The sequence below is a fragment of the Strongylocentrotus purpuratus genome, unplaced genomic scaffold (genome assembly GCF_000002235.5).
Source record: "Strongylocentrotus purpuratus isolate Spur 01 unplaced genomic scaffold, Spur_5.0 spur5_scaffold_2, whole genome shotgun sequence".
Taxonomy (NCBI): domain Eukaryota; kingdom Metazoa; phylum Echinodermata; class Echinoidea; order Camarodonta; family Strongylocentrotidae; genus Strongylocentrotus; species Strongylocentrotus purpuratus.
In genome coordinates, this window is record NW_022145605.1 from 34,781,993 (window position 1) to 34,801,528 (window position 19,536).

Sequence of the window (19,536 nt, forward strand, 5' to 3'; positions counted from 1 at the left end):
TGGGAGGGGGTTGGGGGAGGGGGGGGGGGAGGGTTAAAGTAGAGGGTAAACCTTCACACATGTGGAATGTATTTATACATAGCGCATACCGTACATGCACTGTATTACACAACCGAACACTCTACATTGGTATTTAAGTCATGATCATATTCAAAATGACAAACACTTCCCCTTCATGGTGTCTCCTCCACTATGGCTGACGATGGTGTTCATCCGTCTTGAAGCCTGACCGCTGTAGTCTCTAGTTGATGATGTGGCAACAAGACTGCTCTTTCTGTGCCTTTCAGTTGGTCCTTGCCGGGAACGTTTTTGAGTACAATACAAAATGGCGCATACACTGCAGCCAAGATGGCCATGGTTCGCATTGTCCTGTAAAATGATAATAAGGTATGAGTATAAAAATAATACACAGCAGTGAGGGCACTAGTAATAGTTACCCACACGAGGTACATTTGGAAGAGTCTAACACGCCCGAGGCGATAGCCGAGGGTGTTTTGACTGTTTTGAAGGTACTGAGTGTGGGTAATATTACTAATGCCCCAACAAAATGATGTGTATTATTTGTTGTATAAGATTTTGTTTTATTTGTTTTATTAAATGATGTTTTATAACATGATTTTGATAAAGACCGGTCATTACCGTTTGGTAATTACCTAATAATTTGATTAGGATCCACGTCATCATCTTATAAAAAATAATTACACTACAAACAAAACGCATTCAAATTTGCCTAGGACAAAGTGAATAACTTTTCGTCATTACACGTTTGTTTCATTTGAAGTTCAGACCGATAAAATATCATAGCTATGATATAAAGTAAAAATAATCATAATGAGATAATTCGATCAATAATAAACTTACCATGGGAATCCGATAGAGTTCACTAAAAGTCCACTGATAGTTGGTCCTGGAAATATTAAAACAAGATATGACTTAGACAACAAAACAGACCCATGATTATTCTCAAATATAAAACAACACCAAACTAAAGTTAACAAAATCGACAACACCACCCCCACCACCACCAATTTTTCGGCCCTAAATAAGCTGCCGAAGGACACAATCCTTTTGTTTACTCCATGTGTACTTAATATAAATTCAAATTTAAATTTAAACGTTACTGATTTCAATCCAAACGGATCATTCTCAATTATTGTACATTAGATATTACGTTATGGTGTAACATAGATAATTGAGTGTAAGAGTAAAGATAATAACCAGGATTGACAAAAATTAACATGCTACTGCATGTCTCACCTGAAATAAAACACAGGGAATAGAATATAATATATGCCAGAATTAGTTTTACCTAAGGGTGGGGGGGGGGGGGCACGTGCCTCATTTAATATCCGTAGATCCGCCACCGGCCTCAGTAGTGAGTAGGGAATGACTTACCTATTGCAAACCCAACACAGAACGCGAAGGTAGAAATAGCCGCCGCTGCACCGTATGCCCCATTGTATTTTATATCAGCTACAAGATTCATGGATGCCGTCATAGTACTGTCAACCACACCTATCATTAACAAAAACAACAACAAACAAACAAAATAAGAATAAACACTTTTGACGGATGATAACAAAGATAACATGACTAAATGATTTTAAAAAAAGTCGTAAGCTTCCTTTAATGCCAATATACCTTATTTCAATTTCGTATCATAAATTGCATGTGTTTTCATATTGAAATGATGATTATATTGATGATGATGATGATTATGATGATGATGATGATAATGATGATGATGATGGAGTTGAAGATGACGGTTATAAAAGTGATGTTAATGTGATGGTGATGATGGTGATTGTGGTGATGATGATGGTGATTGTGGTGATGATAATGGTGATGGTGATGATGATGATGGTGATTGTGGTGATTATGATGGTGATGGTGATGATGATGGTGGTGATTGTGGTGATGATGATGGTGATGATGATGGTGATGGAGTTGAAGATAACGGTTATAAAAGTCATGTAAATGTGATGGTGATGATGATGGTTGTGGTGGTAATGATGATAGTGATGATGATGATGGTGATGATGATGATGATGATGCTGGTACATTAAAATATATACTGTGGACATGATTGTCGTGTCCAAGTGATATGTTGGCCGAAATGGAAAGCCTTTGGAATTAAAAAACAAACCATTTCAATATTGAAATCTATGTCTTGTTATTAATGATCGTAATTACAATCATACTTTTCGAGAATCAATTGTCTAGTTGCTAATCAGTAACACATGTAGATTAGCAAATATTCGGGAGACTGAGCGTCTCGTTGGAAGTAGTCCTTTCGAAGATTACACCAAAAGAGATGATTTATTTTCTCAAAAGCAACGTAGTATGGTGGCGCTATTTAAAAATGAGACAAAACGGCATACATTCCATAGACATTGGAACCTTGATAACGAATATCTAGGTTGCTCAAGTTTTTAATATAACAACCCGTTAAAAGGAAACACAAATTGTCGTCTTCATATATGAGTGATCTTTCTATACAGGTGGGTGCTAAAGCAGGTTTGACTGTACAATCACTGGCAAAAAAGAGAAATATTGATGACGTATTTACCGAAAGAGAATCCGATGCCTAACATGGCTGGGATGAGCTGAACTACTTGTTTTACCAAAGGTACCTGATGGACAGTTAAATTAAATAAAATGATTTGAGAAATACACTTCAAACCTACACCTTCAAGAAAACATGCCTTTTATATTGCTTCTCATGCTGACTTAATTCTTGTAAAACAGTTAGTTTTACACGATTCTATAACACTTTATACGCTTCTTTTATACTCAAGGTTAAGCTTATTTAAATTGTCTCTCCAAAACCAAAACATAACAAAAAGTAATAAACTATTTTGCTTGTTCATCTCTTTCATCTTCTCTCCCTTTTCCTTCAGTTTTTCGTCTCCTCTTTTTTCCCCCTTTTCAATATTTTCCTCCTCCCCCTCTTCTCCTTTCCATTTTCTACGTAACAAGCTTTTAGTTAGATGCTGCGAGTAAGTATCGGCTTGCATGGTGATGTAGATATACAGTATGCTTGCTCTCTCTCACATGGTGCACCCGCAAGCCTACTGTATAAGCTTTTAGTGTTTCCTTTCCTTCTTCGTCACCCCACCTGTTTACTTCATGGCATTTGTATCTATTTCCCCTTTTCTCAAAGTTAGCCCACTATCCCTATTTCAACGTCTTTCCAATACGTATACTGATTCATAAGAAAAATAGATCCGCATTTGTAGCCTCCTCCCAAAGTACAAATATCCTCATGAGAATTCGAGGTATTAAAAGAACACTATTTATTGAAACTACGATCTTACCGTTGCTATGCTGGTTGCTAGGAGAAGCAGAGATAACATCGCACATAACCATCTGGATTGGGGGAAAATACAAACAGTGTCACTGCGGAATTGCTATAAATGCATGTTGATGCACTTTCAAAGTAATGAGAGACGACTTGACCAAGCACTTTTGATCAAAAAGGAGAATCCAAGTCTGAACTTAAAAGTAGTCCCGCCAAACATAAAAAACTCTAGAAAAAGATGCCATGGCATTTGGGGGTAATGTATGGCATCCATGCTAAAACTCTCCCAGAAATTCCAAGGAATCACATACGGATGGATGCATCGCGCATGTTTTGTCATTTTTTGGCTCAAAATATGAAAGAATGTAACAAAATCATGATTTTTAATTTGTTGACTGAACGTGTATTATGTTACAAAGATATTTCAATGGATATAATTTGAAATAATATTAATGATGAGTTTGAAGTAATAAACCCCTTAAATATACATTTGAATGTTGGATATTACACATAATGTATGGCGCAATGAAACATCAGAGTACGGCGTTATACAAACTAATTATATTTCAAAGGTTTACACACCATAAATTTGTCCACTGAAAAACTTTCTCCTGACGGCACATATATCATAAGTTGTTATCCCTCACACAGAAACGAAATGATCACATAATGTGATGGATAAGTAATTTTTTTGTTATCCCAAATGAACTGACGTCTCTTTTAAAGGTACTATGTCCCTTTTGCAGCCAACCTCAAATTCTGTAAAACTTTGCAGGAATTATGAATATGTCATGTACGTCCTGTCTGTGAAATTTAAACGTTAGCAGTGTCCTCATATTCAAATTATGCAAGGAAATCCGTTTACTTGGTAGACTTCACTGTCAGACACTCTTGAGCGACTGACTGGCTTTTTTTCTTCTTTGGTAATAACATACATGAAAAGAGTTGTAAAGGGTACATGAGCATTCGTCTACATCAATAACCCACTTCTTGTAATGGCCAAGATTAAACTGATTGAATCTTTGCGCAGCATAAAACGTATGACCATTCGGTACAATTGTCTGAAAATCAAGACTATTACTTTTGGGCCCTAAAGTCGATTTGACAACTAACAGTCATTTTTTTCCCACTTGAAGACATTTTCAAGCCCCACCTTTTTTTAGAGAAGTTCTGAATTAGTATTATCTTTCAAATGCAGTTGGAATTTAACTTTTTCATTTTTTTGGCCTGCAAATGGGACATAGTACCTTTAATACAAAATGTGCATTTGGAATTGAAACACATTGTACTTACTATATGTGGCAATTCCCACCTATAGGTAACGGATCAAGTACACTATAGTTTTAGAAAATGTTTTAGAACAATTTGAATACAACAGCCAATGAACAAAAACCTGCAGCTAATACAAAACAAATGTTGAATAAAAGTCTGCACAATGTTAAATGATGACTTTCTGTTTTCTATGAGCCTCTGGTATCATAACCTGTCTGTTTGCCATAAAGTAGGTGATATGGGCGTGACTTCTGCTTCGTAAACATGACAAAAATCAAGAAAAATTGGAATTTTAGAAAATACTATAATGGTAACTAACAAATGGTAAGCATCTTGAGCTGCCCGTTTGACTATAATTAGAATGTTGTTTTTTTTTTTAAATTCCAGACAGTAGGTCTAACAAGTTTTTTAAAAAACGGTAACAAGGATGATTATACAGTAGGCTTGCGGGTGCATCATGTGAGAGAAGGATGATTAAGTAAATACTTTTTAAAGCTACTGTTTCCCAGGCTTGAAATTGGTTGATTTGTTGAAGTTCACGATTTAACACAATGATGAGGATAATGAGAAATGTTCAAAATGAATATTTGTATCATTTGTGTACACAATGATTATGCAATAATGTTTTGTGTTCACATTCTAGCCTCAACAGTGTTAATTAAACTATTCTCTTATTGAGAGCCCTGTAGTCCTATTATTACACCAATATTTAGTGTCTTCATATTTCGTTAAATATGTAGACAATCATGACAAAAGACAATTATGTCAAAGATTGCATCTGACTCGAGCTTTGCTTGGTTATTTGGTACTGGAGGAGTAACACGAAGAAAAAAAATGTTCACATGATCGCATTATTTCTTACTCACTCTATGTTTAATATTTTCTGGCTGTTTTCAAGACAATATCGTTTTTGTCGATCATAGTTTTATCTAGCTTTATGTGCCATGGTAATTTTGAGGGAAAAGCAATCTTAGCCATGGTTGTTCGTGAATTCTAGACATAGAAAGAGTCTACTTCTTATAAAAGTTGATACACTATGACATTTCTAGTACATGTATGTGTATCTGCAGCTTCATTAGAATACAAATCATTACAAAAACATTAAGCTGTTACCATGGCAACATCCATTCTCAAGTGTGACCATGACTCTGGGATAACCCTAGTGTTAAGGCAATCGTACACGTACCTAAATTGATACAGATATATTTCTTTAAACTTACATTATGCTTATTTATGTATTTTATTCTAAAGTATGCTATTTTTTGAAAATAAATTTTCGTTGCCATGGTAAGGTTTTCTGGCAATTTCACCAAAACCAATTAACTGGCAAACAGGCAGATAAGGAAAGCCAGTCATCTGGGTTGTACATACAAACAAAGAAATAAACAAACAAGCGAACAGAAAACGAGAATAGATTACGATTCGTCTGAAGGGAAAGGATACATTTGCGATAATATTTAGCCCCCGCACATCATTATTAAGACTTTAAGCCAAGCTTAAACCTACTTTGATGTCTGCATTATCGTGTTGTCATAGCAACCTTTCGGTCAGAAATGATGATTACCTTAAAAACATAAAATCCTGATAGAAAGTAATTATTATAGAGATATCGACTGCTACGAGAGGACTGGCTGTTTTTATACGCCTGGGTGGGTGGCGCGCCAAAGGGTAGCAGCGGATGAAAATTTCCCTTGAGCGTATAAAAACAGCCAGTCCTCGAGTATTAAAGCAGTCGATATCCCTTTTATATGCCGAATTCAAACAAAAATCTACCAAGAATTCTTACCTTATCCTTTTATCGAGTTAAGATTGGTTAAAACATCACGGAAAATCTGAGAAAATGTCGGTTTATCACCGACAAAAATGACTGAAATTTCCGATCAGTTGGGAATCGCAGACAAAAAGCACTGTAACCAATTGGTATCGCAGCAAGATTTTATTATTTTCCCGGTAACTGGAATTTTGACGGGATTTAAATGGTTTGGGCATTTTCGTTTCTTTACGGGAATGGCTAAAATCACGACTGCAATTTCCTCCAATCAGAAGGCTGGATTTCTTGAGTGAGGTATATAACATCTTTTACTTTTTTGCACTGATACTGATAGATTTGTTTCATGTTTTGTTTTTATTTTAGATTAAAAAATAATTTAGTTATAATATAATGTTCTCAAAATATTATACCACATGCTATCATGTCGTTACATAGCACAAATATCAATTCGAATGACCAGGATTATGATGTTAATAAAACTTTTAACATGAAATGAATATACTTAGACAGTTTATATATGTTTTTACAGATAGTCATGAGAAATATATGTTATTTTCTGAAATTTTCTGTTACAATGGCTACCGATAGATTTGAGCATAACTATGACCTGGGAAGACTGAGATTTTTATTTAAATGAATCGGGAAGATTAAAATAGGTTTACTTAGCCACTAACAGACCATTTTTTCTTTGTTTGATGAGAAATGAATATGCTTTTAAAGCAAACAATTCGTTACCATGGTAATGGCTGAAGAAGTCATTAATAAAAGTGGCAACATGTAGATTCGTGTACTTTAAAAGAAAATTGGTGGAAAAATACAAATAATGTCAACGCGCCATGAGCGTCGCTATATGATATATCATTATCATTATCTTTTATCTGAGTGGCCTAGATCCAAATGATTAGTAAGCTCGCTAACGACGCGACTACCTCGACTGATTAAATCTAAGAACTAGTCTAGGGCTAGGAGTAAGTAGTAAAATTTAACGCCAAAAAAACTACCAACAACAACATATTTTATCAAAACATTATCGAAACCAATTTTGTTTGGCTGTACTTACCGTCCTATCCTGTTACCATAAAATCCCAATAGTACACTAGAGATGATCTGCATAATACTCGAAGGCAAGAAAATAACCCCTACAACGATAAAGCAAGAACAAAAATGAAGTTTTTTATATATTTTATTTACTCATTTATCCTTGCAGTAGGATATTAAAGGAGAAATTCGCAGGCCTCCTAGCACATGCTCTACTTAAACAAAATATCGCCACCCTTTTTATCAATACAATTAGCCATAAATGTTTAAGGCTTTAAATTGACATTAAATTTAAAAAAAAAAAAACGGCTTTCTAAAAAACTTTCCTATCGCACTTTGTATTAATGTATCATGTATGTATTTCATCTTTCATCACCAGCTGCGCCTTGAGCATTTGACTGTCAAGTGGATTTGGCGCCTTATAAATCTCATGTATTATTATCAATCAATATATTGTACGAATTAATGTTAACTCTAGATAGGATTGTCAATGCTCCTACCAAACATAATTCTTTTTAATTTGTAGTCTTCATGACCAAGATATATACCATGTCTATCCGTGTGGTATGATATATAGTTTCCCCTAATCATTCCATTATACGATTGAAGATTGAAAATGAATGAATAATTTTGTTTATGTAAACGGCCCTTACCTAATTGCCAATCCTTGGCGTCTGTAGTCTGGAGTAGCCATAAGGGTAGCGATGATTGGAGGAGAGCTATCACAGCACCGGCTACAGCTATAGCACCTGTTCACATGGAGAATAACAATACATTTTCTATCAATTACATTGTACCATCACTAATATGCTAATATTAATTATTGATGCAAATAAGAAAACATGAAATAAAAGGCCATCTTGAATATCTTTAAAACGTATTGGAAAGTAGGAATGCAAAATTATTAGTGTGAATATGTTGTAAGGGAGAAGTTCTTCTTTTCTAAAATGTCATCTCGCTGTAAAACACAATTATGTTGATTCTGCGCCATGTCAGGGGTAAACAAAATGTGTTTCAGACAGTTAGAACTAAAGAGTACTTGATAAAAAAAATTAAGTAAAATGAAAGAAAACCGTTTCATTCATCTTGGGATTTATTACAAAAAGGGAGACTATACCTGCTGAAGCCAAGACGAGAGGATCCTTGACAAGTACGTAGACGGGGGCAGGGTCCGGGCTGTCGTTACGGGCTTCGGGTGAGATGCAGAGAACTTCTGCAACTGTTTAATTGAAATAATATGAAATTAATAGCACACATAAACTGGTGGATAGGATAATGACTGTCATGAACAGCATCGTCAACGAGCGAATTGCCGGTGTACTGAGCACAACATCATAATAACATCATAAGAACATCATAAGAAAATCATTACAACATCATAACAACATCATCATCATTATCACCATCACCATCAATATCACCACCGCCTTCATAATCGTCTTCGTTTTTTCTTGCCCACACCCCACCTCTACCTCCTTTCATCTTCCTCCTCCCCCTCCTCCTTCACCTCCTCCCCCTCCGCTACCTCCTCTTCCTTCTTTTCTTCCTCTTCCTCCTCTTTAACCTACACCCCCTTTCCTCCTTCCCCTCTTCATCCTCTTCGTTCTCTTTCTCCCCCACCTCCTCCTACTCCTCCTCCTCCTCATCATCATCCGTCATCATGTATCATTGGTTTCAAAACATTCATATTATTATAGTCACGCAGAGCAAACTAACACTATGCACTGCTACCATCGTCAAACTCACAGGCCAGTAGCAATGCAATGGCAGCAAGTATGAGGAAAGGAGAAGCTTGACCGCAGAAAGAGTATAGAATAGACCCAAACGGAGGACCAGCTAAAAAGAAATAATGCAGAAAAAACTTTATGAAAATGATATCAATAATAATAATAATGCTAATGAAATTAAAAATAATGTTGATAATAATAATAATAATATTAACAATAAAAATAATGATGCTAATAAAAAAATAATTATAATGATAATATCAATATTTACATAGCGCTTCTAATATATAAATATACTCTTTTGCGCTGTGATGAAAAACAAAAACTATTAACAGTTCTACTCTACAGACACACTCCTAATAGAGATACCCCCTAAAAAAAAACGCTATTAACGGAGAGGGGGTGGCATGTTTGTGTTGTGTAATTATCTTTAGGGCTTACAGGGGTGCAGTTTGCTTAAACAGTATACAAGCTTTTGGAGGGTAGACTACAACATTAACAAAAAGACTGGTATCTACATTTACGAATAGATCCTACTGCACAAGAGACAAACAAAAAATGACTTGTTTTTACCTAACGAGCCAAACGCGAAAGCACTGATAGCCAGTCCAATGGCGAAGCCTCTCTTCTCTTCGTCATCAGCATAGCTGTATGCCACCACACCAAGACCTATATAGTCACAAAAGCAGTGTTAGGAACGTGACGCCATTTCTTCACACAAGATGATCGAAATTCCAAATTTTGTTTGATTCCACTTTCATTTCAGGGAGAAAAAAACCCCAAAATGAGCATTATGAAACGTTACATACAGTCCAGATTGGCAAAGATAAAAATGAAATACATTTCACACGATAATTGTACAATATTTAAAATAAAATCGAACTTTTTCCCCTTTTTCAATCATAAGGAGGGAGAGAGGGAGAGAGGGAGAGAGAGAGAGAGAGAGAGAGAGAGAGAGTGTGTGTGTGTGTGTGTGTTTGCGTTTCTCATGTTCTTCTTCAGCCCGCTTTCCCTTTGAGTTTACCTTACTAAATCTCCCCCCTTTCTCTCTCACTCTCTCTCTCTCTCTCTCTTTCTCTCCCTCTCTCCGTTTCTCAAGTAGTTATTCAACCCACTTTCCCGACTCGTTTACCTTGTCAACTCTTCCCTATTTTTCTTTTTGGCAACGTATTAATCTGTTTTAATCATGTAAGAGTATCTTGCATCATTTCCTTTTTTCTCACCTTCTCATATCACATATAGCAAGTTAGTCCACTCACCCCGTGTCCCCACACACAAAAATTCATCGTATAGCTATCCAGAGACGGTTTCGGGATAGCCATACGATAAAATTGTGTATGTGTGTACGCTTATCGTATGAAGAAACGTCGTATAACGAAACGCGGGTCTGGGCATCGTTTCGAACTAGAACTCGATAAAGAATCACGGAATGTTTTGTGTGTGGACGTATGGTCGAACTAGAACGGTGTAACTGGGAGGGGCTTAACGTGACCGCGCGTGAAAGGAGACATGACCTCTCATTTCTGTGTCCGTTTCATGACCGCAGTTTCGCTGTAGACTTTCGGATACTTGTTCTTGTGTGTGTGGACGCCCGGTTCGCTATACGATGATTCTTTATACGACGTTTATTGTGTGTGGACGCCCTGTTCGCTATATACGATGATTCTGTAAACGACGTTTCTTTATAGAGTTTCGGGATAATTATGTTTGTGTGTGGACACGCTGATAGTCTCCACTCCCAAGGACTAAACATCTTAGCCAGATGCAAGGCATCCCTATTACTATGTAACTTGTTTATGTCCTGACCACCATATTTTCAGTCAAACCTGCTTTAGTGATCACCTGTCTCCAAAGACCACATTTTTTTGTTTCCCGTGAATATGGTCTCTCGTTGAAACATGTACTAAAGGAACCTGTACAAAAAGACAACCTGCCTATAAAGGCCACCCTCTTGTCTCCCTTGGGTGGTCTGTATAGACAGGTTTCACCGAGTATGTATATATGTAGGGATGAAGAATACACCACTGGCAGACAGTCTGACTTACAAGCCCAGAAGTGATGTATCTTGCAGTTGAGTATATAGTATACATAAGCTACTTTGCCCACATCTACAGGCCTCGACCCATTTTTGTATTGCAGAGCACATTGTTATTTACCCTCAATATTTCTTTCATCAATATTTCTAAGAATTGCTTTCTGTAATTTTGTATTTCTGTACCGTGAAATTTATAAATAATTGTGTTATTTGTACAATATTTTATCATGGTTGGTGAATTGAAACTCTATACCATTATGCTATCTTATTCCAATGTGCACGTTTAGCTTGCGATCAATTTTACACCCAACTTCATTACAACCATTATATTGGCAAATGTTTATGGAAAAGCTCAATTTGCTCAAACATACGGTAATGGGTTGCTCTAGTCACTGAGTAGTCGGCTCTCATGGGGAATTCGACACCGTTCGGGTGTTTACCCAATAACAGGTGTTGTCAATCACCAGGGTTAGCCTTGAGTTTTATGACCATTGGACCTTATGTAATGCTTTGATTTGCCCGAAGACTCTCGAGCTCTCCGAGAGATTAGGGGGTAATTCTTGACTGGACTATGGGTTTGCTGTGTGCAAATTTGTACCCCCATTAATGGTATTTCCACCAAGTCTGGTGTCAGCGAATTATGGCCTTCTGCACATGGAAACTGGCGATCCACTCCCTTTAACTGCCGTTCAACTAGTACTGTTTTCACACTGGTAAAAATTAACCCCGTACTATGGTTAAGCTTATTCCACTTTCTTTTCACACTGGCAAAATGTTGCTTAACCCCGTACTATAGGTGGGGTTAAAGGGGGGGGGGGGGGTAGCCCTACCTACGGGGTTAAGCAAAACAAGTGTGAAAAGAGTTTCTGAGTCATGCATTGTTCTTTAACGTCAGGGAACAGCAGAAAAGATGGGTGCGAATCAGGTTCAGAAATGCAATCGTCTATCACTAAACGAGATGAATACGCCTTTGTCAAATCAAAATGTCAATTTGCAGAGCGCGGAAGATTCGACTTTTACGACGGCCATTAAAACTCCCAAGACAGCTCCAATTCAACTGGGTGTGAAATATGACAGCCTTGCCCTCCGAGATTGATTGTAATTGCATCGAAGAATTGCTCAGGACACGTGAAAGTTGCAATTTATGAGATACATGCCCCCGATTTGATGGCAGTATACATTTTCTTACAGCCACAGAACGAAGTATTTTCATATATTAATTTTTGATGTGGAGGCGTAAATTGGTATTTGACTTAATTTTGTTAGTATAATGACTCGCCTTTGGATATCACTCTCGTGAATAACGAATGTTACGAGCAGAATGCAAAAGACAAGAGGGAATTTAGGGAAAAGGCGGTAACTAGAAAGAATAGAAAAACCCGAAAAACGTATATATATAGTTATCTAGTAAAAATACAAGTATGTGCGCTGATTTCTTAAAAACACTGCAGGCACTCATAATTATGTCTCAAAGCTCATTCTTCTTAGAATATTTGTCTACTTCAACCACGTTGTATCGTAAACATTGGAATTCATACGAGGATAAATTAAAATGATAGTGATTGTGAATCTGAAGTCAAGCTTTCGATTCCAATTGAATAAACAAACGTGTTTATAGATACAAGGTAGGCGTCATAATTTGAACATAACACTAAGCTCATACTTTTTATGAATTGGTCAACACATATTCAAGAGAAATTGTGACATCGGGGAGTATTACCTTTTCACTAAAGAAGTTTTAATGAAAAGATATAATTTTATTTCAATGTTTACTACTCATATCATAATACGAATGGATTAAAAAAAATAATTGAGAAGATGAAATTGATACCTTCGTATTACAATGATGAATAATAAGTTAACCTATACAGTGTAGGATATAAATATATGTTATCACATATCATTTATGATTAAGATAGAAAGTAAGAATTTCTCGAAAGCACATCACATTCAGTCTCTTCTGGCGTACATCGAATTCTGGACGCAGATAGGATTGATGTTGAAATGTTTTTATTCTAAATATAAGAATCTGAGCCATTGCGTAATAATTTAAAATGAAACTAAACATATCAATTTGAAATTTTGAATCGGTTTTAAAAATCATTCAGCTTTAAGTACGCAGCGTTTACAATCGCTCAACGTCGTCGGAGAAAATTGAGGAGAGAGGAGGGGGGATCAACTTTGGAAGAAGTGGCAATTACTGTCAATTGCTTGGCCTATTGAAATTATATTTACCTTGTACATGGTTACAAAAGACACACTTACCAGCTATTTCAATTGCTGTAGCAGCTACGCCATGGAGCAGACGGGCTATCAGGAATACAACAAATGAATGACCGAACGCATACGCTGTAACAAAAATAAAGTAGGAACGTACATTGTACATGTTTTAGCAATGGATGATATTGAACGGCTACCTCGATAAGGGGGAGGAGGAGGATGAGGAGGAGAAGAAGAAGAAGAAGAAGAAGAAGAAGAAGAAGAAGAAGATGAAGAAGAATAGATACAGATGTATGTAAGATCCGTAGAGGATTTAAAATGTAGATACAATATAAGTACACTTAATAAGGATGATAATAATCACAAACAGAACAAGAAAATCAAGGAACAGAAGACAAAGTAGTGGCTAAATAATATTTGATGAGAAAGAAGTTTGAGAAGATGACGAGTAGAGTTACACCCGTTTAATTTTTCTGTGAACAGATGATACTGGTTTGATTGTTTGTTTGTATATGTATATATGTGTTTCCAATTGTACTTTATTTTCTGTCTTGATTTACAGTATTGCATGTTATTGCATATCAACACATTAGAGGACGAAAGTAGACAATTATCAAATTATCGATTTGGTATATTCACGTGTTTGCAATTTCATGAAGTTCAGAGTCTCAGCACTGTTCAAATATTCACTCAATAGGAAGTTATTTGCCTACACTATTTGTATTCTTGCTTTAGAGACAGGAATTTAAACACTCCTTCTTCAGCAAAATTTGCGTTTACTAATTCGAGAAAAATGCTCCGTCCTAAAGACAAACAAATACTGAGGCAAAATACTATAAAGAAAAGCCGAAGTAGTTTGCGGCAAGTAGTAAAATGTATGTTTGTAAATTGCTCTCTGTGAACAAGAACTGTACCTTCAACCTTTCAATTAAACCGTTATTTTGCAAATATATTTCCCACCTATTACCATTTCTGCAAATAAATGCATAGACATTTCCAAATATTGCTCTTCAATAATTTCTAATGTATCACGTGATCGATTGCAGATTTTTCTTGAGGTGATCATCAGCGATTTTTGCGACAGAATTATGCTTCCAAAAATGTGAGAACCTTTCTTCCTTTTTTTTTCTTTCTTTCTTTCAGTTTCTTTATATCTTTCTTTCTTTCTTCTTTCTTTATGCTTGTCAGATATTTCTGAAGAATTGTGCCCCACGGTGAAAAAAGAATAATATGTAAACTCGTCAGAAACTTTAATGGCAGTGAAAAGGTGTACTCATCTTGCGTTGCTAGGTGTAAATCGTCTTTCCAAAGTGCCCACATAATTAATAGCGACATTGTGTATAATATATTCGTTCTTATGAGGTAGGCAAACACTACAAGGTTTTGTTCAAAATTTCAACGCAAATATTGGTCTACTTTAAATATGGGCTCCTGTTCAAATACGAGAGCAGATATGTACGGATAAAGACTTGTTGCACTATAGTATGCTTTTAGAACGTGTATGACTATGGAGTTCTACATGCCACTGTTTACTTCTGGAACAATGCTAACATTCAACATAAAAAGGGTGCAATTCTGCTAGCACCCTCTGCTATTTATTACGCGTAGGTATTTTAGATATAGAGCGTGCTGATTATTGTAGCAGAATTGCACCCTAATTCCTTGGTGTGTTAAAAGTGTTAACCATTCGTCTATGCTCTATTATGTATTAATTACGATCCCGATAATTCAATTAAATTCAAAATTCAATTCAAAAGACTTTATTTCCGTTAACAAAAATATATATATACATGTGATAAAGTACAGACAGTTTAAAATATACAAATCATCATGATTTAAACAAACTGTGAAAATGAGTAAAAGGAAAAGGGAGCACCTGTAGGAAGCTTATGTTAGCGTGTTGATTCAGGCGTCCAAATGAATAAAATAATTACACAGTTATAATAACATAATAACGAGTTCTGCGCATGGATTTGTTCTACCCCTCCCTCCCTCCCCACCCCCTCCCCCACCACCACCTCCCCCTCCCCTTCTTTCTCTCTTATGGTAATTTAAAAATTATATTTCATTTTTGAAATAGGTTTTAAACTAAAAAAAAAATGAAAGGGATAATAGATATATTTTAAGATTTTTCTTGAATGGGTTAAAGTAAACATGGAAGAGAATTCCATACTGTGGGCCCTGTATATCTTACCGATTGTTGCATGTACTGTTTATCAATATTCCAAATGTGTAACTTTAGACTATTTCGAGTATTGTATTTATGAATTTTAGAGTTGGTTTGGAACATGGTGGCAAGAGATGATGGTGCATTAGCTTTAATACATTTGAATACAAAAACAGCAATTTGATATTTATTTAGGCTATAAATATTGAGGGTATTTAACTGTCTAAATAAAGGTTTAGAATGGGCAAAATAATGAGAGTTTGTACAATATCGTAGACAACGCTTCTGAAGTAAAAATAAGGGTTTCAACTTAAAAGGTCTTGTATTTGCCCACACGATGTTACCATATGATAAATAAGAGAGAATGAATGAATTATAAATCATAAAAAAATACATTTTCTGGTATATAATACTTCAGCTTTGACAATAATACATGCACAATATGTGATTTCTGCAATACGCTAGCTGTTTTCGAATGGAACGATATCAGAGCTTATTAGTAACCATTGCGTATTGTTATTGATATCAGATTTTATGAATCGTGGCCTTAGTATATAACGATGTCATGCCTTTATGATTACAATTGAATACTCTGTATAATTATTTGATGACTTACCTAGACATGATGCCAGCAAAATGATGGTACTTATGAAGAGTGGAATGAAATATCCTATCCTGTCATGAAATGATGAAATACCCAATAATACATTACCATTGAAAATATGTGGCAATTAGACTAAGTAATAAAAGGAGCTGGAAAAAGATCTCTTATAAATAATTTGAGAAAGGATATCTATTTACAGTAATTTTATATAACTGTACTTTGTATACATGAGAGGGGGAATAGAGAGGGTGAATAGAAGCTAAATGAGAGAGAGAGAGAGAGAGAGAGAAAGACAGAGAGGGGATGGAGATAAAGAAAGATAGAGAGAGATGGGGAGAGGGATGGAGAGATAGAGAGAAAGGAAGGGAGAGTGAGAGATAGGGGGGTGGGAGAGAAAAGAGAGGGAGCGACAGGAGATTTATCAATAAAAGGTTAAGATGTATTTAGTAAGGTAGAGTATATCGCAATATACAGCGAAAAAGTTCGAGGAGCCTGCGGAAACAAAATGAAACGGGGAATAATTCTTTTTTTTTAAATCATAAATACAAACGAACCAGTAATTTATAATATTTAGTCTATCGAAAATTCAATTTAAGACCCATTAAATAGTATTGGCAAGACATGATAATTTTAACATGGCGTAATAGCGGTTCCATGACACATGCTCCGCCGACGATTGCTCCGCCGACATTTGCTCCGCCGACAATTGCTCCGCCGACAATTGCTCCGCCGACATTTGCTCCGCCGACAATTGCTCCGGTGACAAATGCTCCTCGAACGACAGTTGCTCCGCCGACAGTTGCTCTGCCGACAATTGCTCCGCCGCCAATTGCTCCGCAAAACGCGACAATTGCTCCGGTGACATTTGCTCTGCCGACAATTGCTCCGCCGACATTTGCTCCGGTGACATTTGCTCCGCCGACAATTGCTCCGCCGACATTTGCTCCGCTAAAAAAGTGCCCCGTAAAATACAAAGGCTACTACGACAATAATTGTTGCTCCTCCCCAAAAGTACCCCGCAAAAGACAATGCTCCGCCGACAATTAAATTGCTCTCTGATCCAAAAGTGCGGCCTCGTAGAAGACATGAATGCTCCTCTGGCAATTAGTGCAATAAATGCTCAGCCGTTTTTTGCTATTCCCCATAATGTTTGATTTAAAAAAACATCAAGTTTTAGCTCCTTACACTGTTAAAACAAGTATTAAAAAACTGCGGGTTAAAAAAATTGTTGAATAAAAAACGCTCAACCATGGTTAAACATGTAGTGTTGATTAAAATTTACTTTTAATCTTGCGTTGGTTAAAAACAGTGTTGATCAAAACTATTCCTTTTAACCTATGTTGGTTAAGTCTAAGTCGTTGGCAAACATTGTAACCCAGCATGGATTAAAAACGAAATTCCGACAGTATGATAGCTCCCTTCCGGTTAAAGTTTAATCAATGTTGATTAAAGTACTGGTCACGTGACGCAACGGAACGATATCGAAGCGCGTAGCTAGCGATCGCTCGACACTATACAATTACAAGTACGTACAGTACATACAGCGCAGCTAGCTACATGCAGTATACGCGTGCGACAAAATCAACACAATACAATGGCGGTTGTCGCGAGGACGCTGCGGAAATGGGGGTTTGGACGGTCTTATCTCCGTGTTTACAGGTAAGAAATTATTTGATATTATCATCATCAATTCTAAGATTGTAAGGAAGAAGTGAAATAAGGTTCTTGCTCAAATCAAGAACGATTTGTGTCCCATTAGGCTGTACGTAGCTCAACCAGTAAGTAACTTTTTACTTGCACCATTATGTGAGCATTCATGCACCATGCATCTGGCTCTCGTATGCACACACACACACTCATCAGTCTGCTAGAATCTACTTCTACTTCTACTTCTACGACGATACTCAGCAGGATCCATAAGTCAGGATGTAGTGCTGAGGAATAAACTATCTAGTTCTTGGTCTAGATGCTTGGTGGAACCCGCCCCCCCCCCACTCAGTGTTATTTAGGGTACGCATATGCTCGTACCCTTTTTTTGAAAGCACCCCCTATCTGAAGACTGCCAACATTTCCGAACCCCCCTTTCGCGGGCTTTTCGCGGGCTTTTCCCCCCTAAATCAGGAAAAAATGCTCAATGTACCCCCCTAAATTCGGAATAATTTCTCAGGAGTCCAAAGAGATGAGAGAAAAAAAAAAAAACACCCCTTTTTAAAGAAATCTCCGGGTGAAAAGTCAAATACACCCTTTTTTTTTTTACAATTCTCGGGCCGGACTTTGTCGCACGAAAAGTACCCCTTTACCGGACATTTTGGCAACACGCATGCGGTCATTCCGACCTCTGAGTGGGGGGGGGGGGGGCGGGTGGTGGAAGCGCTCCCTTGAAGCCCTCCAGTGAAGTAGCGTCAAGGGTGATCTTTGAAAGTGCATTCCACGCAGTTACTGTCCGAGGGAAGGAGGCAGACACAAAGAAGGAGAAGTGTATTACAGATCACCCACCCAAATTGCATGCGTGAATGATGACTAGGTCTATAAGTCTATATATTTAAAAAAAAATCTAATCGTATCTAATAATTGTTTAAAACATTTAAATACAAACTAAGATGTCATCATGAAGTGAAACATGTGATTTGGGTAGGTCATCCGTTACACTAACTGAATACTGGTTGAGCTACAAACTACGGGCCCGGGATCGATTATTTTTTCCGTACCACTAACGCGTCACATCGGCCAATTTTATTCCGCAGAGCGACTTGGTCAAAGACCACTCTCGAAACCGTACGGAACAAACTGCCCTATAGTCTTCGCTCTCACTGTACTCTGTGTGTACGTGAGGAAGGGGTGCACTGTTTAATGTGTACGTGTGTTCTACGTGCTCCTTGATGGTGTCACGTGACACTGTCATGTGACTGTGTAAATGTGGTCGCCCCCTTAATAGCAGACAACGTTGCAAATGTTTATTTACAGACTCTTTGCAGGTTCTTTGTGGGCTACTCAGAGGTCCGACTTTAGTCATAATCAAATTAAAGCTTATGGTGACACTAGTAAAATGTTGTAGATGAAATCCTATAGTTTTGGTTTCCTTCAGTTTATAGGCCTATTTGGTCTGCCTGACAAGGTTCGTCTACTACTACTAGCTGTAATTTGAAAAATAAAAATATGAAGTGAATAGTTTACGTGTTTATCATTACGTCATAGAGGTAGAGAGGGCTTCCATTAAATCAATGTGATTTATTTTAACTTGCATTATTATGTTCTGCTATAATCGTGCTGTAAATAGGCTGTTAAACATCAGCGGTGGATCGAGGATTTGAAAATAATAGGGGCACAGTCGGAAAATTTGAGAAGTGTGGGGGGGGGGGGCAGCCGCATTATTAAAATGCGTCCCCCCCCCTGGATTCGCC

At 36.9% G+C, this 19,536-nt stretch overlaps 1 protein-coding gene across 1 annotated transcript in view; it reads right to left on the minus strand.

Annotated features, from left to right (window-relative positions):
- Positions 1 to 20: 20 nt before the first annotated feature.
- The window catches only part of LOC574747 (synaptic vesicular amine transporter-like), a 38,306-nt gene continuing 18,790 nt past the window's right edge, over positions 21 to 19,536 (minus strand). Inside the window, exons 4-15 of the mRNA XM_011678872.2 lie at positions 16,148 to 16,206; positions 13,410 to 13,493; positions 9,683 to 9,778; positions 9,129 to 9,218; positions 8,500 to 8,601; positions 8,036 to 8,131; positions 7,405 to 7,483; positions 3,318 to 3,369; positions 2,570 to 2,633; positions 1,396 to 1,515; positions 862 to 907; positions 21 to 369 (exon numbers count right to left, since the gene is read on the minus strand). Of these exons, the coding sequence (XP_011677174.1) occupies positions 210 to 369; positions 862 to 907; positions 1,396 to 1,515; positions 2,570 to 2,633; positions 3,318 to 3,369; positions 7,405 to 7,483; positions 8,036 to 8,131; positions 8,500 to 8,601; positions 9,129 to 9,218; positions 9,683 to 9,778; positions 13,410 to 13,493; positions 16,148 to 16,206 (1,048 nt within the window). The 3' untranslated portion in view covers positions 21 to 209. The remainder of the gene's footprint in view (positions 370 to 861; positions 908 to 1,395; positions 1,516 to 2,569; positions 2,634 to 3,317; positions 3,370 to 7,404; positions 7,484 to 8,035; positions 8,132 to 8,499; positions 8,602 to 9,128; positions 9,219 to 9,682; positions 9,779 to 13,409; positions 13,494 to 16,147; positions 16,207 to 19,536) is intronic.